Source organism: Rana temporaria, chromosome 9, assembly GCF_905171775.1.
Source record: "Rana temporaria chromosome 9, aRanTem1.1, whole genome shotgun sequence".
Lineage (NCBI taxonomy): Eukaryota > Metazoa > Chordata > Amphibia > Anura > Ranidae > Rana > Rana temporaria.
This window is the reverse complement of record NC_053497.1, coordinates 146,017,449-146,042,783: the sequence shown is the minus strand read 5'-3', so window position 1 is coordinate 146,042,783 and position 25,335 is coordinate 146,017,449. Positions and strand designations below refer to the sequence as shown.

Here is a 25,335-nt window from a genome sequence, read left to right as displayed (position 1 = left end):
GCTTGTTATACTCACTGTGGAAAGTAAGGGGTTAATCCTCTGCATTGTGTAAAAAGGCTGTTTGATCCTTGCTTCTCTGATCCTCCCCTCCTCCCACTGTCCCCTGATAATTTCCTGATAAGAGTCTATGGAGTCAGGCTGCACATGCTCAGTTTGGTGTGTATTGCTAGAGAGGTATTTTTTTTTTCTTGGGAGAGTGCATGTGATCAGCAAGGGGTCAATCAGCACTGTCCAGACAGGTCAGGTGTCATGCAGTCTCATAGGACAGTCAGAAAACTACAAGCTTTAATCGGTGCTTGGCTGGACACTGATAGAAGTCACAAGACTGCTATATACTTCTGATGAGAAAAGGTATTTAGCAGTTTATATTTACTAAAATAATTGCATTTTCATGCCCTGTGTACTGTGGGGGACCAGATATAGTGAATGCAGGCTCCTGGGTTTAGTAACACTTTAACTTCCTGTCATAGAGACACAACAAGAAGTAAGAGAAAATCTATCTTGGGTAATATGAAATTCCCTATTAATTGTTAGCAGAACAAGTGTCCCCATTAGATTTTCTCTCTATTCCTGTAACTCTGACAACAGTTGGATTTCCCATCCTTTTCTGGTGAAGGTCACCAGGACAAATAGCGAGGCCAAATTATCCTAGAAGAGACAAAAACAACAATAAAAAATAACACTTTTTGCTATAGATACACTTTTAAGACAGAGGGCATGCTGGAACCATATTGCAACTATAACTCTTTCTCTTCTTTCTTGCAGTGGAAGGATATCCATTTGTTTCTTCTCAATATGTGTCTCCTCTACCAAAGAATCCTGACAAAATGGGGTTTGATGAGGTAATATAAAGCGCACAGCATACTCTCTGCTTTTGCTTAAAACAGAACTAAAGTTCCGCTGTTACATACTGTGAGCAGGCAGGCTTTTTTATTGAAATGCCTCCTCTGCAATAAAATACACTGGGGTAGATTCAGGTAGCTACGCTATAATTTACGGCGGCGCAGCGTAGTGTATTTACACTACGCCTCCGCAATTTACAGGAGCAAGTGCAGTATTCACAAAGCACTTGCTCCGTAAGTCGCGGCGGCGTAGCGTAAATGGGGCCGGCGTAAGCGCGCGTAATTCAAATGGGTAAGGGGGGCGTGTTTTATGGTAATATGTGATGACCTGACGTGATTTACGAACGGTGCATGCGCCGTCCGTGTACATATCCCAGTGTGCATTGCTTCCAAGTACGGCGTAACGACGTATTGGTTTCGACGTGAACGTAAAATACGTCCAGCCCTATTCGCGAACGACTTACGTAAACGACGTAAATAATTCAAATTTCGAAGCGGGAACGACGTCCATACTTAACATTGGCTGCGCCTCCTAATAGCAGGAGCAGCCTTACGCAGAAAAAGCCTTTACGCAAACGACGTAAAAAACTACCGCCGGGCGCACGTACGTTTGTGAATCGGCGTGTCTAGGAAATTAGCATGCAGTGGCCAGTCCGATCCCTGTGTGCCGGAAGGACTGCACATGCACAGGAGTGACGTCATCCCTCGCTGGCCAATGAAGATGGCGAACTGGCGCAAAGTAAAAGATGCCGGCAGGGGACCATTTGGAAAGGTAAGTAATTTAACCAAATCTATGGTCACCTGACGCACTGGGGTTGATCTACTAAAACTGATGTACTCAGACTCTGGTGCAGCTCTGCATGGTAGCCAATCGGCTTCTAACTTCAGCTTGTTCAATTAAGCTTTGACAAAAATAAATAGAAGCTGATTGGTTTCTGTGCAGAGTTGCACCAGATTTTGCACTCTTCAGTTTTTACTAAATCTCCCCCAATGGGTCCTGGGTCTTCGATCTTTTCCACTGCAGAGAGGGTGGGCCTTTCTTCTGGTACCCAGCCTGATTGGCATGGACACTTTCCATTGGCTAATTAAGGAAAGTAGAAAGGATGGAGCTGGACCTGTGAGCTTATTTCTATTGCTATTCAGTCTTATTGTAAAGATGTTGATGTCTGTGACTTGCTTTCCAGGCAGGTGCCTTCTACAGCCCAGGGGATTTCCACAGACTGCTTGGCTTGTGGTGTAATGTAGAGCATTTTTTTTAAACGACCGTGTGTGGGCAACGTCGTTTTAAAGATGAAGTTGGAAAAAACAATGGTTTTTCTACATGCCGAAAAACGTTGTTTTTTTTTCATGCCAAAAAATGATCGCGTGTACGCGGCATAAGAGCAGAGATGCGAACATTCCTTTCTTCCTTTGCCAATGAGGAGAGGAGGTGTGTGCCTTTCCTCCAATCGCTGTCTTGGCTGTATGTCCAGGCTTCACTGCAGTGTTAAACAGGAAGAGAAAAATCTGTAACACAAAGAGCACTTTCTAAAAGATATATTCAGATGAAGACAGCAGATATGCATGTAAAAGTTTTATGTAGGGAGATTAGTTTCATCTCTGTGTATCATCTGAGGCTGTTCACTTCACTGGGTATGTGTAAGGCCCCTTTCACATGTACGGATCCCGTGAGGATCCGTACATGTGTATCCGCTTTCTCAGCAAGGATCGCTCCGCTGATCCCCGCTGAGCCGGCAGATGACAGGGCGGTCCCCGCACACTGGGCAACAACCGCTCGGTCAGACCTCCGCTCTCACCTATGGGTGGATCGGATGAACACGGACCGTCTGTCCGTGTTCACCCAATCCGCTCTGCAGACGGATGGATAAATAGGATTTTCCTCCGTCTGCAGAATCGGAGGATTGCGGACACTGATGAGATCGGGTGTCAGCGGATGTTCCTCCGCTGACACCCGCTATCTCATAGGGATTAATGTATGTCCCTTTTTCATCCGTAAACGGATGGATGAAAAAGCGGACATACGGTCCGCAGATGTGAAAGGGGCCTAATGCCGCGTACACACCATCACTTTATGTGATGAAAAAAAATTACGTTTTTAAAAACGTCACTTTAATTGACTGTGTGTGGGGGAAAACGTCGTTTTATGTCTTGTAAAAAACGACCAAAAAAAATTGAAGCATGCTTCAATTTTATGTGTCGTTTTTCAAAAGTGCACTTTTTACTTCACAGAAATTGACCGTGTGTAGCAAAAAACGTCGTTTTCTAAGACGATTTTTCATCCACGCATGCCCAGAAGCTACTTATGAAGCAAGCTTCAATGGTAAAACGTGGTGGAACGTAACCTCACTTTGCAAGAACATTGTGAGAAAAACGATGGTGTGTAGGCAACTTCGTCTTTGAAAATTGAAGTTTCAAAAACGTCATTTTTTACTTCACAGAAAGTGTCGTTTTTTTTCATCACATAAAGTGATGGTGTGTATGCGGCATAAGGGTTTACATCCACTTTAAGGCTAAGTTCTCATTTGTACAGTACGGGAACACATGCTTAATCGTTCACTTTGCCTTCCACCCCAGAATTGCGCTGTTCTTCAGCAGATGCGTGGTTGTGCCATTAGATCTTAATGGCACCCCCATGCATTGGCACCTATGCTTTTTTTTTCTTTTTTTTTGCATGATATCACAGTATTATGCCGTTCTTTTTCTTTGTCTCTGTTTGAGAGTTTTCCCCTCACGTTCTGTCTGGACTAACACCCAAGCCTTTTTCCCTTCAGGTGTTTCTGATTAATCTGCTCCGTCGTCCAGAGCGTCGGGAAAGAATGCTGCGCTCTCTATATGAACAGGAGATATCCAACCGTGTAATAGATGCTGTTGATGGAAGGTGAGCACTATCATTTGTTTTTTGATCTTGTCCTCCCTGTCCCTGGGGTAGAACCATGCCGGGCTGTAGATAATGAGAAGATGTCAGGTGCGCAGTGTATCTTGCTTCTTGGTAAAGCTTCTCGTACTTACAGTATGTGTGTTACATCATTGTCATTTTGGCACTTCTGCACTGTTTGAAATCAGCATGGAATATATGGAAATTCCTCTTGAAGCTCACAAAATTAATAGTTCCACTATGTGCAACAGGAACATTAAAAGCTTAACATCAGGCAGACAGCTGAATTAACAGCTGGAATGAATATGTGTATGGCTGTCATACCTATAAAAAGCTTTGTAATTCTGTACAGCTAGTGTTGTCATCCTTGCCCTGCCAGACAGCACAGCCAAATCAGTGACCTCACTTTTTTTCCATTGTAAGGCTACTTGCACACAGTACTGATGTTTGAACATCTGTTTTCATTTCCGTTCTGGTAAAACTAGTGTTCGTAATGGAGATAGCACATTCGTCACGCTGTAACAGACTGAAAAGTGCGAATCGTCTCTCACCAAAAGTTTACCAACAAGAAAAGAGCAAAAGCAGCCCTAAGGGTGGCGCCATCCGCATGGAACTTCCCCTTTATAGTGCCGTCGTACGTGTTATATGTTACATATGTACGTCACTGCGCTTTGCTCAGCATTTTTTTTTCACGATCATGTGTAGGCAAGGCAGGCTTGACAAGAATCGGGTTGAAAAAAACTTCGTTTTTTCTAGACCATTAAAAATGGTCGTGTGTACGCGGCATCAGACGTTTATTTTGCACATTCACAAGTAAAATCAATTCTATCTCCCAGAATGCAATTACAGTAAAACCTTGGATTGCAAGCATAATTCGTTCCAGAAACATGCTTGTAATCCAAAGCACTTGTATATCAAAGCAAATTTCCCCATAAGAATAATGGAAAGTCAAGTGATTCGTTCCACAACCATTTTATGTATAATTCCTTCAGTTTATAGTCCATATAAAAAAGATTATAGCAATGTGACCAGGTTGTGTAACCATAAAATGTCCATCCAGAAATGGAAGCATCCACAAGGGGATTAGAAGCAAAATCCAGCAGGAGCTACAGAGTATAAAAGAGAAGAGAGGCGCCACTCTGAGTGTAGCAATAAGTTACTAAAATGTTGTACCTTCAATAAATGTAACCATATTGCTACACTTAGGCCCCGTACACACGACCGAACATGTCTGCTGAAACTGGTCCGCGGACCAGTTTCAGCAGACATGTTCGGTCGTGTGTAGGCCCGAGCGGACCATTTTCGGGCGGGAAACCTGTCCGCCCAGACATGTACGGTCGTCTGTACAGACCTACCGTACATGTCCGGCCGCCCGCCATCCCTCGCATGCGTCGAATGACTTTGACGCATGCGTGGAAGCATTTAAAAGGCAGGCCCGCCCACGTCGCCGCGTCATCGACGCGGCGACAGCGCGTACACGCCCCGCGTATTGTTTACGCGCGGACTTCTGTTCGATGGTGTGTACAGCCATCGAACAGAAGTCCCCGGGCAGACATGTCCGATGAAAAAGGTCCGCGGACCGGTTTCATCGGACTTGTCTGCTCGTGAGTACAAGGCCTTAGAGGCGCCTCTCTTCTCTTTTATACTCAGTTGTGACCTGACGCTACTTGTACAGTATATCAAGACATCACTTGTAGATCAAGTCACAATTTATTAAAAAATGTTGCTTCTCCAGACTCTCCTGTGCCATCGGGGACCCGAGAAACGATCGGTCGGTGCCGGATGAGTGTGCGCAATTTTAAAGCGTGTCATGTTAGGTATCTATTTACTCGGCGTAATATAATCTTTCACATTATACAAAAACATTGGCCTTCTTTACTGTTTTGTTATTTTTTTTATTTCTGAAACCTTTTTTTCCCCCAAAAAAAAATGTGTTTTAAAAATGATTGCGCAAATACCGTGCGAGATAAAAAGTTGCAATGACCGCCATTTTATTCCCTAGGGTGTCTGCTTAAAAAAACATACATAATGTTTGGGGGTTCTGAGTAATTTTCTAGCAAAAAAATTATGATTTTTGCATGTAGGAGAGGAGTGCCAGAATAGGCCCGGTAAGGAAGTGGTTAATTATGAGCTATCTCACTGCCCAGTAATGGAGCTCTATTCTTTTCTGGGCATTGCCAAGTTCTGCTTTTTAAAGGAAAAGTTGAGATTTGCATATTATGTCATCAGCTGCATGTATCTGTGGATCTACTGACTGATGTACCATGCAGTCTTCATTGAAGGGGCATTTTTACATCATATACTCAGGGTTGCCTAGATTTATGACAGGTCTGCTTTATTGTTTGATTGGCGTGCAGCTTTAAGACCGTGGGACTGATGAGTAAAGACTCCAAGCAGATCCTGGGGAAAGATTTCTACTATATGGCTGTAGTAGAGGTTGTACCTTTTTATATTTTAGCCTCCAATTTTTATACATCTCCCAGTTTGTGTGTCAGTATTTTGTATTATATATATTTGTGTCTTGAAGTGTCGTTGAAAGTGTCTATTACGGTCTCTTTGTAGTATTCAATTTCTGTTTCTCAAATGTCTCCAGTGCTTTGAACAGCAGTCACATCAAACGTATGGGAGTAAATCTACTACCAGGATTTTATGATCCATTCTCTGGTCGGACTCTTACCAAAGGGGAGGTGGGCTGTTTTCTGAGCCATTACAAGATCTGGCAAGAGGTAAGGTTTGCTGTTTTTTATTCTTTTTAAACAAATCCGTATACGTAATAATAGAGCTCATGTCGTATTGTAGCCAGAGCAGGATTCCCCATTCGTATCAGTAGAGGTATAGAGAGAGAGCTTTTCTCTGTATAGTTATTGGCCACACATTTTCTTCTCCATCATCCACGGAAGTGGTCATCTTATAACCCTAAGCCACATAAGGACCAATGTTGGAAGGCAATTTGAATTAATATAATTTCTGGATTTTCGACATATCTGTTTTAATTCCCAACGGTCAGCCGGGCTGATGCTTGCAGTTTCCTGGAGGACAGGATGCCACCCCCCCCCTCCCACCCAGGTTAGAATGTAGCCAATTAAGCCTCTAAATTTACATGATACTAGCGGCTACAATCTGTCTGCGAGATTCCTTGAGTTGCCCCTCCGCAAACAAGCTTCAATGGGGTGTACCTGCCAAAATAAGTAATGGCAATGATCAAAGGCCAGCAAGCTATTGGAGATGATATGGGCAATACTGCCCCCAGAGGCCAAGTATGGCAGGACAGTCAGTAGTATAATCTATTGAGGAGGATTGCCCTGTGAACACCCTGATTGGTCCAAAAGCAAATAAGGCTGGCAATGGGGGAGTTTGAATGAGATACGACTGAGGTTCTTTAAATAGGGCTGTTTGAAACAGAGAGCCAGCCCTCTTTTAACATCTGAGCTCAGCCATCAAGGATTCTACCTAGAGGATGTGTTAAGTATATGTACTGTTATATTGTTGTTATAGGCTTTATAGATATCTGCTGTTAATGTGTGATATTCCTATTTTCTTGGGAAATAAATACGATATTGTTTACTAGCATATGTGTTTGTCTTCATAGCTAACTTAATATCATTAGGCAAAGCATACTCTGATAGACTAGTGAATTATAGGGATTCATGAATTGCTATATACATGCAATAGCTATATAGGTTATAATAAAGTGTATAGTATTGCAATTGTTACTTCAACCAATAAGACACAAATGTTTTCCTTGTAATGTTGGCTTCACACCTACATTAATGCATATGTGACGCTAGAACACTAGCTTACAACGCACCGCTTGCTACAATGCACAGGTTTTTTTTTTAATTCTAAACTTTAAACCCAAATGGGAAAAAAATATCATTGCATGTACTGCATGTTAAATGAAAATAGTTGAAGCATTTATATTTATATCCGCTTCCTGTAACCCCCCTGCCTGGTAGGATTAGACTGTGCAGGCGGTACTAGAAGTCAACCATTGCTGCATTGCTTAGTGCTGTCACTTTTATGCTGTAATATGCCTAGAGAAGGAGAGATCACTGGGAAAACTCACCAGTGACCCGCTGCTTCCTCATTGCCCAGTCAGAGGGCTGTTAATATGTCCTAGACTAAGTTATACTGCTAAACTGCAGTGGAAGTCCTTGACTTGTTTTTGTCATCTACGGGTGTCTAGATCACAAGCTGGATGGCTGAACAGAATTACAAATCTCCTGAAAGATTCGATGGTTCACTAGTATTTAGGGCAGCACAGTGGCTAAGTGGTTAGCACTTCTGCATAGCAACACTAGGGTAATCAGTTTGAATCCCAACCACAGCACTACCTGCCTGGAGTATGTATGTTCTCCCTGCGGCTGCGTGGGTTTCCTCCATGTACTCTGGTTTCCTCCCACATGCCAAAGACATGCTGGTAGGTTAATTGGCTCCTGTCTAAATTGGCCCCAATCAGGCAGCTGAGTGGATCCCAACAATATTGTCAGGATCCTTCCAGAGTCTGGACCGGCTCTGTGATGTCAGCTGAAAGCAGGCTTTAGTCCACTGTTGGCTGATTCTGGGTCATAAGAGTGCAACAGTAAGTGCACTCCTGTGACCCACAAGAGAAGTTGGCCATACAGTAAAACCTTGGTTTGAGAGCGTTTTGCAAGACAAGCCAAATTTATAAATGCATTTTGACTTGATATACAAGCAATGTCTTGATATACAAGCAGCGTCATGTATAAAAGACAAGAAAGGCGCCTCTAAGTGTAGCAATATGGTTACATTTAATGAAGGTGCAACATTTAGCAACTCACATGGTAGATGATTAAAAGAGGCACATGCAGGGATCTGGGGTAAAGCTGTCCCCATAGACCATCCTCTGCACCGCCATTAACGTCCTCCCTTCCATGCTTCATTCCACAAAAGCTTCAAGTCTCACTTTCAGATCGCTCTACTGCAGGGTAGTCTTCCCAGTCACGATTGCAGACTGACAGCGGTGAGAGCTGGCGGTGAGGAGGACTGTCTATGTGGACATCTTTATCCCAGATGCCTGCATACTTGGATGTGCCTCTTTTAATCATCAACCATGTGAGTTGCTAAATGTTGTACCTTTATTAAATGTAACCATATTGCTACACTTAGAGGCGCCGCTCTTCTCTTTTATACTTTGTAGCTCCTTCTGGATTTTGCTTCTAACCCTCTTGTGGAGGCTTCCATTTGTAAATTGACATTTTATGGATACACAACCTATCACATTGCTATAATATTTTTATGTGGACTATAAACTGAAGGACTTAGGAATAAATGGTTGTGGAACGAATCATATGAGTTTCCATTATTTCTTATGGGAAAATTTGCTTTGATATACAAGTGCTTTGGATTACAAGCATGTTTCTGGAACAAATTATGCTTGCAATCCAAGGCTTTACTGTACTTCACTTTTAAATGTGTCTTATGGGAGGCACACATAGGCTGCCATTCAGGACCTTTCCTTCTAAAAAAAAAATGCTAGTTGCCTGGCTGTCGTGCAGACACTCTGGCCCAGATTCTCAAAGGAGATACGACGGCGTATCTCCAGATACGCCGTCGTATCTGAGTCTGAGCCGTCTTATCTATGCGCCTGATTCTTAGAATCAGTTTCGCATAGATTTCTATTAGATCCGACCGGCGTAAGTCTCTTACGCCGTCGGATCTTAACTGCATATTTACGCTGGCCGCTAGGGGCGTGTACGCTGATTTACACCTAGAAATATGTAAATCAGCTAGATACGCAAATTCACGAACGTACGCCCGGCCGACGCAGTACAGATACGCCGTTTACGTTAGGCTTTTCCCGGCGTAAAGTTACCCCTGCTATATGAGGCGTGCCAATGTTAAGTATGGACGTCGGAACAGCATCGAATTTTTCACGTTTTACGTCGTTTGCGTAAGTCGTTAGGGCCGTGCGTCATTTATGTTCACGTCGAAAGCATTGGCTTCTTGCGGGTTAATTTTGAGCATGCGCACTGGGATACTTTCACGGACGGCGCATGCGCCGTTCGTGAAAAGCGTCATTTACGTGGGGTCGCATTAAATTTACATAACACACGCCCACATCTTCCACATTTGAATTAGGCGGGCTTACGCCGGCCTATTTACGCTACGCCGCCGCAACTTTGGTTTGAGAATACTGCACTTGCCTGTCAAAGTTGCGGAGGCGTAACGTAAATAGGATACGTTACGCCCGCACAAAGATGCGCGCTTCTACGTGAATCCTGCCCTCTGGCTTCAACACCGTGAGTCACTGAAACAAGCATAAGGTCTTATGATATTGCCGATCTGCATACGTCAGTTGCCCCTGAAGATATTGAAGCCAGAGACAGCCAGGTAGTACATTTTTCCAGAAAGTAGTCAGTAGTGGCAACCCCCGTGTGTTTTATGACCAGCTTACTTCAAAGTACACAGATGTGATAAAAAAGAGGTTTTCGGTCAGCTGCAGTAAAAAAGGCCTGTAAGTTGTGTTCTGTAAAGTGTAGTTTATGAAGACATTCTACTATCTAAATATGACAGTAAATCTGTTTACTAAGCATGTTAGAAACTGCTCAGCTTGTACGGTCCCTGTGCAGTATTTCCATCCTCTGTATACTATCAGATGCCTACTTCAAGGTGTAGAAGGCACAGGTGGGGTTTGGAATGAGCAGTGAACACTGATCAGCCCGGAACAGATCCACCTTCCTCTCCTAGTAGGCACCTACCTGCAGTGAGAGTGTATGGAGCATGGAGGATGTACACATGCCCTCGATTCATACAGCCTGCAAAGCACGAGACTCCAGCAATGGTTTTGGAGCAGAAACATTGCCACATAGGATTCCAGAAGAGGTAAGCATGCAAGCAAGGGCTTAGATTTACAGTGCCTTGAAAAAGTATTCATACCCCTTGAAATTTTCCAACCAAAAACGTAAATGTATTTTATTGGGATTTTATGTGATAGACCAACACAAAGTGGCACGGAATTGTGAAGTGGAAGGGAAATGATAAATGGTTGAATTTTTTATTTTATTTTTTACAAATAAATACCGTATTTATCTGCGTATAACACGCACTTTTCCCCCCTTAAAATCAGAGGAGAGGAGCGAGCACCGCTGAATTACATAGAGCAGCAATCTCCTGTGTACCGGCGTCACGCACAGCCACGCCTCCTGGCCCCGTATTGGGCCACTGTTCTGTCAGGAGGCGTGGCTGTGAGTGACGGAGCGCCAGGTACACAGGAGATCGCGGCTCTGGAATTCAGCGGCGCTCGCTCCTCCTCCTCTTCCCTCGGACATAGCATTGCAGACACTGGCGAGGCTGCAATGATGGCAGGTCAGTGTTTCCAAGATATGACCACCATTGCTATCATTTTACTATTCCATGGATAGCAGACACCAGCTATTTATAAATCCAAGCATATTCTTCAATTCTCTGTCCTGCTCCCATTGTATTGGAGGCGCCTTTCAGCTTAGGTGATAGGGTGTAAGAGAGACGGGGAAGAGATTTTTAAAGTTATAGGATGGAAAGTAGAAGATAAAAACAATTCAGGGTGTTTGCAGAGGCTGATATACAGAAATCCACTGCGCACTCATCTGATCCATAGCTGCCCTCGCCCTTCCTACAGTTAGCATAGGATAATATGGGAATATTTTTTCGGGGGCTTCAAAGTTCTTTATTTAAAATGTTTTTTTTTTTAAACTTCCCTCCTAAAATTGGGGTGCGTGTTATACGCCGATAAATACGGTATGTGAAAAGTGCGTTGTACATTTTGTATTCAGCCCCCCGGAGTCGATACTTTGTAGAACCTCCTTTCACTGCGTGAAGACTGGCGAAAGGTTATACGGAGGAATGTTAGTTCTAAGTACACTTTATTGTAGTCATGTGGATGGAAATAGTTTAACTTTTTTTTTTTCTTTTTTTTATCGGACTTTGTTTTTTGTTAGATTGTAGATAAACAGCTGGAAGCGACCCTAGTGTTTGAAGATGACGTGCGCTTTGAATCGTTTTTCAAGCGAAAGATGATCCGTCTTTTGAGTGAAGTTCGCACGGCCCAGCTGGACTGGGACTTGATGTAAGGTGTCACTTACTACAAATATATACAGGTTAAAGCTGGCCATAGATGGTTAGGAAAATACTTTAAAGACATGCCGACCGCCGCCCACAGATATACGTAGGCAGAATGGCACGGGCAGGCACAAGGACGTATAGACGTATATATATGTCCCCTTTAAGAAGTGGCATTGTGGATGGAAGAGCGGCGCGCGCGCGTGCGTGCCCACCACAAGCTCTGTGACTCCGACTGTGTGTCCCGCGGACTCGGTGTCCGAGGGCATACCCGTGATCGTGTCACAGTGAGGAAGAACAGGGAAATGCTGATGTAAACAAGCATTTCCCCAGTCTTTCTAGTGACAGGACAGTGTACACAGCTTCCTGTAATCGGAAACTGTTACCACTGTCGTGTCACACACAGCCCATCCCCCCTACAGTTAGAACACATCCCTAGGACACACTTAACCCCTTCAGCGCCACCTAGTGGTTAACCCCTTCACTGCCAGTGTCATTTTCACAGTAATCAGTGCATTTTTATAGCACTGTTTGCTGTAAAAATGACAATGGTCCCAAAAATGTGTCCGCCATAATGTCGCAGTCACGATAAAAATCGCTGATTGCCTCCATTACTAGTAAAAAAAAAAAATATTAATAAAAATGCCATAAAACTATCCCCTATTTTGTAGACGCTATAACTTTTGCACAAACTGATCAATAGACGCTTCAAAATTCAATAGAATGAACGATTGATCTATTTTCTAATGGTTAGTGTGCTCAATTTGACTATCAATATCCAATTTTTTATGGGGAAAAAAGAAAAAACATGTTGAAAAATGTTCAATTTTCTACCCACCTATGGCCAGCTTTATTCACTTTTGGTATGCAATATGCAGCATCTTGTTGAAAGCAATCAGTATCTACTGTTGTCAGATCACTGCCTGCTGATTGGATACAATAGGGGGTTATTTACGAAAGGCATATCCACTTTGCACTACAAGTGCACTTGGAAGTGCAGTCGCTGTAGAACTGAGGGAAAGATCTGAAATGAGGGGAAGCTCTGCTGATTTTATCATCCAATCATGTGCAAGCTAAAATTATGTTTTTTATTCTCCTTGCATGTCCCCCTCGGATCTACAGCGACTGCACTTCCAAGTGCACTAGCAGTGAATTTGCCTTTCGTAAATGACCCCCCAATGAGTTCATATTCCTAGCCATACTACTAATAATGCTATCAATATTCCTATTGCTCATGTTACTTTCTGGTAAGACGCCAGCTAACCATTCTTCTCCTAACAGATACATTGGAAGAAAACAAGTCACTACAGATCCTGAGAAGGCGGTGGAGAATGTGCGGAACTTGGTGGTGGCGGATTACTCCTACTGGACTCTCTGTTATATGATCTCCCTGCAGGGAGCACAGAAGTTGCTGAACGCTGAGCCGTTATCTAAGATGCTCCCAGTGGATGAATTCCTGCCTATCATGGCAGACACACACCCAAAGTAGGTAGCCTGGTGGCTTTACATCACCAAACTTCATAGATCCTATAGATTTGTTTCCATCAAGCTAATGCTGGCCACGCACTTTGCAATCAGAATTTACAGGAAACCTGTACATTGCTGACCTCCTTCTAAAAATGCAGATTCCCTGGCTTTCATGCTTGCCTCTGTCATCAACTTTTTTGAGTCACTGGCCCGGATTCAGAGAGCAATTGCGCCTGCGTAACCAAAGTTACGCAGCGCAATTGCTTAGTTGCCCAGGCGTAACGAGTTCTCCTGATTCAGAGAGCTTGTTACGTCGACTGCAGCCTAAAATCTGCGTGGCATAAGGCTCTTATGCCACGCATATCTTAGGCTGCATTCTAGCGATGACCGCTAGGGGGCGCTCCCATTGTGATCCGTGTATAGTATGCAAATTGCATACTAACACCGATTCACAACGTTGCGCGAGCCCTGCGTACGCAAATTACGTAGTTTGCGTACGTCGGGTTTCGTGTAAGGTTGCACATCCTAATAGCAGGCGCAGCCAATGCTATAGGATACCCGTCGTTCCCGCGTCGCGACATTCGAAATTTACGTGATTTGCGTAAGTGATTCGTGAATGGCGCTGGACGCCATTCACGTTCACTTTGAAGCAAATGACGTCCTTGCGACGTCATTTGCCGCAATGCACGTCGGGAAAGTTTCCCGACAGAGCATGCGCTCTACGCTCGGCGCGGGAGCGCGCCTAATTTAAATGATTCCCGCCCCCTACGGGATCATTTACATTAGGCGCCCTTACGCAGGGCAAGTTTACACAGCGCCCCCGCAATTTACGGAGCTACTGCTCCGTGAATCGCGGGTAGCGCAGTAAATTTGCGGGGGCGCAGGGCAAAATTGCTGCCCTGTGCCTCCGTAAGAAAGGGGCAAATTCTACCTAAATCTGGGCCACTGACTTTAAATTAGTTTTTTCGTATGAAGAATTCTGACTTTACTTGCTGCATGCTGAACTCCAAAAGGGCTAAAGCTGAGGCTAATCAGGAATCTGGAATTTCTCAGAAGCTAAGTTTGCCTTTAAACTGTACAGAAATGTTGGCATGTGTCAGATTGCATAAGATGCAGTTGATTAAGAAAATGGATGATCTGGAAAGGATTAACCGTGAAATGTATAACACATGTGCCGTGTAATTGTAAGTACCGAATATATTGTGTGGTAGTCAGCAGTATTGTAAAGCCACTTTTTTTGTTTTGCGGCGTAAAAAAAACATTTGGTGGTGACATTGTTGAAAATATCTAACAACTAAAACACCAGAGGACTGCATTGTAAGACAAGAGTTGGAATGAGTGTTTCCAGTATTAGAACAACAAAGCCCACCTTCTCAAGTATTAGCAAGAAATTTTAGGAGATTTCTTAAAACTGGAGCACTCATATGAAGGGGGCGTGAAAAGAAAGGGGAGTAGTGTGATACACTAAATGCGTGAACATGAAAATTGCCTCAAATGACCATTGAATAATCCAAATGACAATAGATAGGTGAAATAAATAATAATATAAGTCATGAAACACAGTGCAACATGTGAATGGATAAAGTACTTATATGTACACAATATAATATGATGTGGTATACACATGCACAGAGAGTGCATATAATAAGAGTGAATAGATATGTGAATAAATAGATGAGTAAATAAATGAAAGTCTCTAGGTCGTGATCCCAAAGCCAAGTGTTGAAGGATGAGGAAACTTCAAAGTGCAGGAACACCTCTTGTGTCTCTTAGCAGCTCACCTCGCAGCTGTTGTACTAACAGCCTAAGTCCCCTTTCACACTTATACGACTTGTCCCACGATTTTGGACTGCAAAATCGTATGACAAGTCATTCTCCATTATTTTCAATGACTACCATTCATACTGGCACGACTTTAAGTTGTGCCTACTTCAAAGTAGTCCTTGCACTACTTTGGTCCGATTTTGATGCCACTTACACAGGCATTCATTGAAATCACGGCCGCGAAATTGCGGTAAAATCGCGCGACTTTGAAGTCGTACAAGTGTGAAAGGGGGCATTAATACTCCACAGTTACACCAGGCGGCAGGGTCTGTCTGGAAGTGCAAATTGGAGGACCCAATTCCAGGTATACACATGTGGAGCGATAACAGGGAGGTATATAGCGTAACTCTGTGACCCTTCACGTGGCTCAAGAAGAATGCAGTATCAATACACTCACTCAGAATAAAAAGATAAGGAGCCTATCTCCACGAACGCCAAGCTCGTAATAGATCCTGCTTGTCTTTTCCTTATCCCTCCTTATCTCCTGGGCTCACACTTGCGGTAATAGATAGCTCAGAGAGTGGCAATGGAGTAGAGAAGAAAGAGGAGGCACATTGCATAATCCCGTAGGGAACAGATTTATTGGTAAAAGCAATAAATAAAAAAACTCACATTTAGCAGCTAAACCGGTTATATATAGCCACGAGCATCGGGCTCGTCTGCCAACCGTCAGAATGTGCAGTGTCCAGTGCTCCAATCCCGACGCGTATCGTCATGTCACGTGACTTCATCAGGGGATAACACTGGGTGTATGACATGAACTTATATAGTCTGCAGATATGGGCGCCCGGTGGCCATTTTCTCGAAGCCCGCAAAGCAATATCCATAGATCGTAAAACAATACGCCATTTTGCCTGAGTCTGCTGCGAATAAACACATAGATGGGCATCGCTGGCAGGTTAAGGCACATGCAGGGCTGCTGGCCAAAGGGCAAAGGTGTAAATACCCGGACATAAATCTATACAGGCTGATGAGGCAATAGTGCATTTAAAAATACAATTAAAACCGGATAGGTTAAAACACAAAATAAAAACGTGTGTAAAAGCGCAAACAGTACATGAAACGATAAAACAGGCATCTTGAAAGGAAAAACAAAAACAAAAGGGGGCAACTGGTATAGTCAGCATACAGCTGCTAAACGTATCAGATCCCAATGACACCTCAATGCAAGCCACATATATATATGTAACTGCAGGTGGTATTACTGATACTAATGCCTGGTAAGAGAAAGGGCATGAGCCTGAATAATAACGGTATTAAGGCACATAGAGGTTCAGCCCATATAGAAACGTGATAATTGTATAGAAGTGTATACTGCGCATATATAATGCACATATCTGGTGTCAGAGTGCATAGAGCCGTTAGAGTAAAAACTCCTGGGCATCTATGAACAAGAGACAAAGATGACATGGGCATGTAAAGAAACGCAAAAGGAGCTCTGTACCCAACACAGAAAAAACTTTGGCAGTGCATGACACATATCATATCAAAAGACCGTAAGTAACATATACATGGAATAGTGAAATAAACCATAGAATGTCCTGCTGTGTGTGGTAAGGAGAAAAAAAGGGGGGGGGAGGGAGGAAAGAGAAACATGAGGCTGGTAGCTGTTGGTCCTTTAAAAGTCACTCAAAAAAACGTTCAAGTCAAACTCAATATTGAGTCCTTTTGGTGCAAAGGTGTACATGGAAAAAATATACTTGGATTCAAGTTGGCTCAAAGACCTAACCTTATGGCCCCAGGGTAGGGTGACCACATTTCCAAACTGCCATTCAGGGACACCCCCCCCCCCCAAAAAAAAATACGTTTTTTTACATATTTTTTTGCCAGTTTTGGGGGCAGGGGCGTATCCTGAAATCAGCGGGCCCGTGACAGAGGGCTGGGTGACAGGGGACTGGGTGACAGAGGGCTGGGTGACAGAGGGCTGGGTGACAGAGTGACAGAGGACTGGGTGACAGGGGACTGGGTGACAGGGGACTGGGTGACAGGGGACTGGGTGACAGGGGACTGGGTGACAGGGGACTGGGTGACAGGGGACTGGGTGACGGAGGGCTGGGTGACGGAGGGCTGGGTGACGGAGGACAGGGTGAAAGGGGACTGGGTGAAAGGGGACTGGGTGAAAGGGGGCTGGGTGACAGGGGGCTGGGTGACAGGGGGCTGGGTGACAGAGGGCTGGGTGACAGAGGGCTGGGTGACAGAGGGCTGGGTGACAGAGGGCTGGGTGACAGGGGACTGGGTGACAGAGGGCTGAGTGACAGAGGGCTGAGTGACAGAGGGCTGGGTGACAGAGGGCTGGGTGACAGAGGGCTGGGTGACAGGTGACAGAGGGCTGGGTGACAGAGGGCTGGGTGACAGAGAGCTGGGTGACAGAGATCTGGAGCTGGGTGACAGAGGGCTGGGTGACAGAGGGCTGGGTGACAGGGGACTGGGTGACAGGGGACTGGGTGACAGGGGGCTGAGTGACAGAGGGCTGAGTGACAGAGGGCTGGGTGACAGAGGGCTGGGTGACAGGTGACAGAGGGCTGGGTGACAGAGGGCTGGGTGACAGAGGGCTGGGTGACAGAGGGCTGGGTGACAGAGAGCTGGGTGACAGAGAGCTGGAGCTGGGTGACAGAGGGCTGGGTGACAGAGGGCTGGGTGACAGGGGACTGGGTGACAGAGGGCTGGGTGACAGAGGGGGACAGGGGGACTGGGTGGCGGAGGGCTGGGTGTGGGTGACAGAGGGCTGGGTGACAGAGGGCTGGGTGACAGGGTGACAGAGGGCTGGGTGACAGGGTGACAGAGGGCTGGGTGACAGAGGGCTGGGTGACAGGGTGACAGAGGACTGGGTGACAGAGGACTGGGTGACAGGGTGACAGAGGACTGGGTGACAGAGGACTGGGTGACAGAGGGACTGGGTGACAGGGGGACTGGGTGACAGAGGGACTGGGTGACAGGGTGACAGAGGGCTGGGTGACAGGGTGACAGAGGGCTGGGTGACAGGGGGTTGGGTGACGGAGAGCTGGGTGACGGAGGACTGGGTGATGGAGAGCTGGGTGACAGAGGGCCGGGTGACAGAGGGCCGGGTGACAGAGGACTGGGTGACAGGGTGACAGAGGACTGGGTGACAGAGGACTGGGTGACAGAGGACTGGGTGACAGAGGGCCGGGTGACAGAGGGCCGGGTGACAGAGGGCCGGGTGACAGAGGGCCGGGTGACAGAGGGCTGGGTGACAGGGTGACAGAGGACTGGGTGACAGAGGACTGGGTGACAGGGTGACAGAGGACTGGGTGACTGGGTGACAGAGGACTGGGTGACAGAGGGCTGGGTGACAGAGGGCTGGGTGACAGAGGGCGGGGTGACAGAGGGCGGGGTGACAGAGGGCGGGGTGACAGAAGGCTGGGTGACAGGGTGACAGAGGGCTGGGTGACAGGGTGACAGAGGGCTGGGTGAGGGGGGACTGGGGGACAGAGGACTGGGGGACAGGGTGACAGGGGACAGGGTGACAGGGGACAGGGTGACAGAGAGCTGGGTGACAGAGAGCTGGGTGACAGAGAGCTGGGTGACAGAGAGCTGGGTGACAGAGAGCTGGGTGACAGAGAGCTGGGTGACAGAGAGCTGGGTGACGGAGGGACTGGGTGACGGAGGGCTGGGTGACGGAGGGCTGGGTGACGGAGGGCTGGGTGACGGAGGGCTGGGTGACAGGGACTGGGTGACAGAGAGCTGGGTGACGGAGGGCTGCCTGACGGAGGGCTGGGTGACGGAGAGCTGGGTGACTGAGAGCTGGGTGACGGAGAGCTGGGTGACGGAGAGCTGGGTGACGGAGGGCTGGGTGACGGAGGGCTGGGTGACGGAGGGCTGGGTGACGGAGGGCTGGGTGACGGAGAGCTGGGTGACGGAGGGCTGGGTGACGGAGGGCTGGGTGACGGAGAGCTGGGTGACGGAGAGCTGGGTGACGGAGAGCTGGGTGACGGAGAGCTGGGTGACGGAGAGCTGGGTGACGGAGAGCTGGGTGACGGAAGGACTGGGTGACGGAGAGCTGGGTGACGGAAGGACTGGGTGACAGAGGGACTGGGTGACAGAGGGACTGGCTGACAGAGGGACTGGCTGACAGAGGGACTGGCTGACGGAGGACTGGGTAGAGAGAGATTATACAGTCCAGATTACAATTTGCAGGGGCAGCAGAGGTGACAGAGAAAGGGGGGTGCACCATGCAACCCCCCCCCCCCCTTTCTCACTGTCACCTCTGCTGCCCCTGCAAATTGTAATCTGGACTGTATAATCTCTCCCCCCATTGCATGGTCAACCCCCCCCCCCCCCCCCCCCTGCACCTACCTTTTCTGCCCCTGCTCCAAGGATGGCCGGCGCGGCGCAGCGGAAGTCGGGACTCGCGGGAGGTCGGGACTCAGGACGGGCGGCGGATCGAGTCCAGCTGAGCAACCAAGGCCTGAAGGGGAGGAGGAGGATGTCTTGGTCTGTGCCGCGGTAGGTGAGTGACTCACTGCTGTGACGGTGCTGTCTCTCTGCCTGTTACGCTGGCGCTGCTGCTCTCTCTGCAGCAAGAATCACGGCTGGCCGCTGGAGGAGGAGGAGGTGGGGGAGGAGTCGGAGGCGCAGAGAGCGGGACACGGTGACGTCACTGGTTGCTACAAGCCAAGCGGGGCTTCCCTAGCAACCAGTGATTTAGAATCATTTAATTACAGCGACAGCAGCGGCAGTGAGTGTGGCAGGCAGTTGATTCCGGGACTCTCTATTGTCCCGGTTTGAAGGCTCCCGGGACACGGGACAAAAATGTATATTACGGGACGATCCCGGGCAAACCGGGACACGTGGTCACCCTACCCCAGGGGCCTCGCCAGGGCCTAGTATATGGCACAATACCCCAAAATTTGAGACACCACCACTTTTCGTTTGTTACATTGTTTTCTACCAGGATAGATCACCAGGTGCTTGTAGCAGTGTCCCCTTAGTCTTTTAGTCTACTGACAGCGCGGGAGTACTTTCATCATACATGGATCACTCATAATCTGGTGCAGCTATGCATAGTAGCCAATCACCTTCTATTTTAAGCTTGTTCAATTAACCACTTAAGGACCGCCTCCTGCACATATACGTCGGCAGAAAGGCATGGCTGGGCACAGGCACGTACAGGTATGTCGCCTTTAAGAGCCCAGCCGTGGGTCGCGCGCCGCCGGCCCGAAGCTCCGTAACCACGGGACCCGCGGACCCGATCGCCGCCGGTGTCCAGTGATCGGTCACAGGAGCTGAAGAACGGGGAGAGGTGTGTGTAAACACACCTTCCACGTTCTTCACAGTGGCACTGTCATTAATCGTCTGTTCCCTGATATAGGAAAAAACGACCAATGACGTCACACATCCACACATGTGACGTCATGTCACACATATGAGGTCACACTTAACCCCTACAGCGCCCCCTAGTGGTTAACTCCTTAACTGCAATTGTCATTTTCACAATAATCAATGCATTTTTATAGATTTTTTTGCTGTGAAAATGACAATGGTCCCAAAAATGTGTCAAAATTGTCCGATGTGTCCGCCATAATGTCGCAGTCACAAAAAAAATCGCTGATCGCCGCCATTAGTAGTAAAAAAAAAATATTAATAAAAATGCCATAAAACGATCCCCTATTTTGTAAACGCTATAAATTTTGCACAAACCAATCGATAAACGCTTATTGTGATTTTTTTATTTATTTTTTTACCAAAAATAGGTAGAAGAATACGTATCAGCCTCAACTGAGGAACACATTTTTTTTTATATATCTTTTTTGGGGGATATTTATTATAGCAAAAAGTAAAAAATATTGCATTTTTTTCAAAATTGTCGCTCTATTTTTGTTGAGGTGATCAAATACCACCAAAAGAAAGCTCTATTTGTGGGAAAAAAAGGACGCCAATTTTTTTTGGGGAGCCACGTCGCACGACCGCGCAATTGTCGGTTAAATCGACGCAGTGCCGAATCGCAAAAAGGGGCAAGGTCCTTAACCTGCATATTGGTCTGGGTCTTAAGTGGTTAAAGTGTTACTAAACCCACTACAGTGTGTATATGCAGTACAGCATGCTTGTTGGAGTCAGGCTGCACATGCTCCATTTGGTGTATTGCTAAAGAGGTTTTTTTTTTTTCCTTGGGAGGAGGGTGCATGTGATCAGCACAGGGCCAATCAGCACTGTCCACACAGAGAGTCAGGGGTCTTGCAATCTCATAGGACAATCATAAAACTTCTCCTACATGCTTTAACCAGTGATTGGCTGGACACTGATAGTCACAAAACTGTGTCCTGGGTTTAGTAACATTTTAACCACTTGCTGACCAGCTCACGCACATATACACTGGCAAAGTGGTTTGTTCCCATGAATCATGAATTTTTATAGCTCTGATCGCAGTATAAATGTCAGTGGTCCCGAAAAAGTGTCCGATCTGTCCACCGCAATGTCGCAGTCCTGCTAAATATTGCAGATCGCCGCCATTCCTAGTAAAAAAAAAAATGCTATAAATCTATCCCCTATTTTGTACATGCAATAACTTTTGCGGAAACCAATGAATATACGCTTAGTGCCAGTTCACACCAGACGCAGTTCCGTTTAGTTCCGTGTGCTTTTTTTCTGCACTAAAAATGCATGCACAGTGTTTTCCATGTATTCCATTGGCTCTAGTTCACACCAGTGTAGTAAGTTCCAGTCAGTTTTCGGTACAGAAACTGACTAGAAACTCACCGGAATTGACTGTATTGGTGCAGAAAAAACGGAACTGCCCTTATTGTAAAAAAAGTTTACCAAAAATATGTGGATGGGGGGGGATATTTATTATAGCAAAAAGTAAAATATATTGGCCCAGATTCAAGAAGCTATTGCGCCCGCGCAACCATAGTTGCGCGGCGCAATAGCTGTTTTGCTCCCGCGTAGCGAATGCCCCTGATTCAGGAACATCGGGATATGACAGACATAAGCCTCCTTATGCCTTCATATCTCAGGCTGCATTCTTGCGTTGGCCACCGATTCACAAAAGTTGCGCGGGCCCTGCGCACGCAAGGTACGGAGTTTCCGTACGGCGACTTTAGCGTAAGGTTGCTCCTGCTAATAGCAGGGGCAGCCAATGCTAAAGTATAGCCGCCCTTCCTGCTCGTGAAATTTAAATTTCACGTCGTTTACGTAAGTGATTCGTGAATGGCGCTGGACGCCATTCACGTTCACTTAGAAGCAAATGACGTCCTTGCGACGTCATTTGCCGCAATGCACGTCGGGAAAGTTTCCCGACGGAGCATGCGCTGTTCGCTCGGCGCGGGAGCGCGCCTAATTTAAATGATTCCCGCCCCCGGCGGGATCATTTACATTAGGCGCCCTTACGCAGGGCTAATTAGCATAGCGCCCGCGCAATTTACGGAGCTACTGCTCCGTGAATCGCGGGCAAATCGAAATATTTGCGTGGGCGCAGAGCAAAAATCGTTGCCCTTTGCCCACGCAAATATTGCGCGGATCTACCTGAATCTGGGCCAATGTTTTTTGTTTTTTTAAATTGTCAGCCTTTTAAAAAAAAAAATAATAATAATAATGCAGAGGTGATCAAATATCACCAAAAGGAAGCTCTATTTGTGGGGAAAAAAAGAACGTCAAATTTGTTTGGGTACTACGTCCGAGCAATTGTCAGTTAAAGCAATGCAGTGCCGAATCGCAAAAAAAGGCCCTGTCATTAAGGGGGAAAATCTTCGGGGCTGAGATTTTTCTTCTTTACACACACAAAAGTTTATCCCTTTGATCTAAGAAGGAAGCGTTAATTACAATGGCCCAGATTCAAGAAGCACTTGCGCCCGCGCAACCATAGGTTACGCAGCGCAAGTGCTTACTTGCTCCGGTGTAACGAGTGCTCCTGATTCAGGAACCTCGTTGCACCGACTGCAGGCTAAAATCTTATGCCCCGCAGATTCACAAGCTTGCGCGGGCCCCGCGCAAGCCAGGTACGGAGTTTCCGTACGGCTACTTTTAGCGCAAGGCTGCCCCTTCTAATAGTAGGGGCAGCCAATACTAAAGTATAGCCGGCCTTCCCGCGCTGTGAAATTTGAATTTCACAGCGTTTGCGTAAGTGAAACGTGAATGGCGCTGGACGCCATTCACGTTCACTTAGAAGCAAATGACGTCCTTGCGACGTCATTTGCCGCAATGCACGTCGGGAAAGTTTCCCGACGGAGCATGCGCTGTACGTTCGGCGCGGGAGCGCGCCTAATTTAAATGATTCCCGCCCCCGGCGGGATCATTTAACTTGCGCGCGCTTACGCCGGGCAAATTTGCCGGCGCGCCCTCGCAATTCACGGAGCTACTGCTCCGTGAATCGAGGGCAGCGCAAAATATTTGCGGGGGCGCAGGGCAAAATCGTTGCCCTGCTCCCCCGCAAATATCGCGCAATTCTACTTGAATCTGGGCCAATGTTTCCTGTTAAGAACTTGGCAGACTGGTATTTTCTTTTGACAGCTGATAAGTCTCTCCACGTGTTATATGAAAGAATCGGCAAACTCTGCATTGGAGATGTCAGGGGGGTTAAATTGAGATCACAATTTTTTTAACGATTAATTGTGCAGCTCTAATATTTATATATAATTTTGTTGGAAAAGCGTAACACTATTTTGCATATATATGGTGTGTATGTGTATATATATATATCTATGTGAGATATAGATAGATAGATAGATAGATAGATAGATAGATAGATAGATAGATAGATAGATAGATAGATATGATTCTCTTTTATTGCGCAGGTAGAGATTTTCATCCTATTGCGCACTTATTTTGGCGCCTTCTGGCAGACATGAAATGAGGCCAAGAGGTGTAACCAAATTGTTAGAGGTGTGTTGCCATCCATACAGCAGAAAGAAATTGTTACTTTGCTTAATATTTTAACTGCTAAATACCTCCATTAATATTGTATTTACCTCTGACTTTATTTTTTCTGACTTTTGCCCACCAGTGAGGAATACAAAAGCTATTTTTCCAACCGAAACTTGAGAGTGTTCTCAGTCCAGCCGCTCCTTGTCTTTCCAATCCATTACACCGGAGAACCCAACTGGCAGAGCGACACCGAGACCTCCACCCTCTGGGATGATGACAGCGTGCGGACGGATTGGAGCGGATCACAGAAGACTCTGAAGGATATAAGGAGAAATGTACATAGCGGGATGCAGTCGCCGTCACGAGACGAGATGTGATCTTAGGATATTGGCTGAACAGTTTTCACTGGTGCTTGGTACGTCCATTGGAAAATAAGTCGGCGGCGTGGAAAGAAACTTTCACCGTTGTCGATGTGACTTCTCTGCTCTCAGAGGGATTTACCCTGCTGGACCATCTTTGCTGCAGTCCAACGGTACTGGAAACATTAAACATTACAAAGAAATATGAACTTATCAGGAGCCATTCCATTTCCCTTATTTGATTGCTGTAGGTCCAGAAAATTTTAAATTTATTTACGATTTAGGCAGATGTGGTAACTTATTCTGAATATAGGAGAACATCTCCTTGGAGGATCAACAAAAAAAATGACGGTCATTCTTAACCCTAAAAAAATTAAATACATATTTTGTGTATATATGTATGTGTGTGTGTGTGTATATATATATATATATATATATATATATATATATATATATATATATATATATATATATATATATATATATATATACACAAAATATTTTATTTTTTAAGGGTTAAGAATGACCGTAATTATATATATATATATATATATATATATATATATATATATATGTATGTGTATATATATATATATATATATATATATATATATATATATATATATATATAATGTATATAAAGATTATTGTTGCTGTTTCAAGTAATGTGTAAAGAGAATTGAATGTATTTGAAACACTACAGTTTAGAGTCTAGATCCTTGTTCATACGGGTCTTGGGGATTGGTGGCTGGGAGAATTTAATCTTCTTACCTCCACCAATCGCCACCTTGACCTCAGGAGCTTAAAGGGACAATAAGGGTTCCGTTTAAATAAAAAAAATAACAAACATGTTATACTTGCCTCCACTGTGCAGCTTGTTTTGCACAGAGTGGCCCGATCCACGTTTTCTGGGGTCCCTCAGCGGCTGTCTCGGCTCCTCCCCGCAAGAACTAACACTGCGTCATTGGATGTTTTTGACAGAAGCGCATGCCAATGGCTGCGCTGTTATCAATCCATCCAGTCTAGCCAATCAACAGCCAGACTGAGTGGAGAAGAGGACTTTGGGGCGAGCGCAGCAGGTGAACGGGCT

The 25,335-nt window shown here is 45.8% G+C and overlaps 1 protein-coding gene across 1 annotated transcript in view; it reads left to right on the top strand.

The window, feature by feature from the left end:
- Nucleotides 1-24,458, top strand: part of CERCAM (cerebral endothelial cell adhesion molecule) — a gene marked incomplete in the record, with an annotated part of 34,016 nt that extends 9,558 nt beyond the window's left edge. Inside the window, 6 exon segments of the mRNA XM_040324769.1 lie at nt 766-842; nt 3,614-3,720; nt 6,311-6,443; nt 11,658-11,785; nt 13,060-13,263; nt 24,026-24,458. Of these exon segments, the coding sequence (XP_040180703.1) occupies nt 766-842; nt 3,614-3,720; nt 6,311-6,443; nt 11,658-11,785; nt 13,060-13,263; nt 24,026-24,263 (887 nt within the window).
- Between the last annotated feature and the right edge of the window lie 877 nt (nt 24,459-25,335).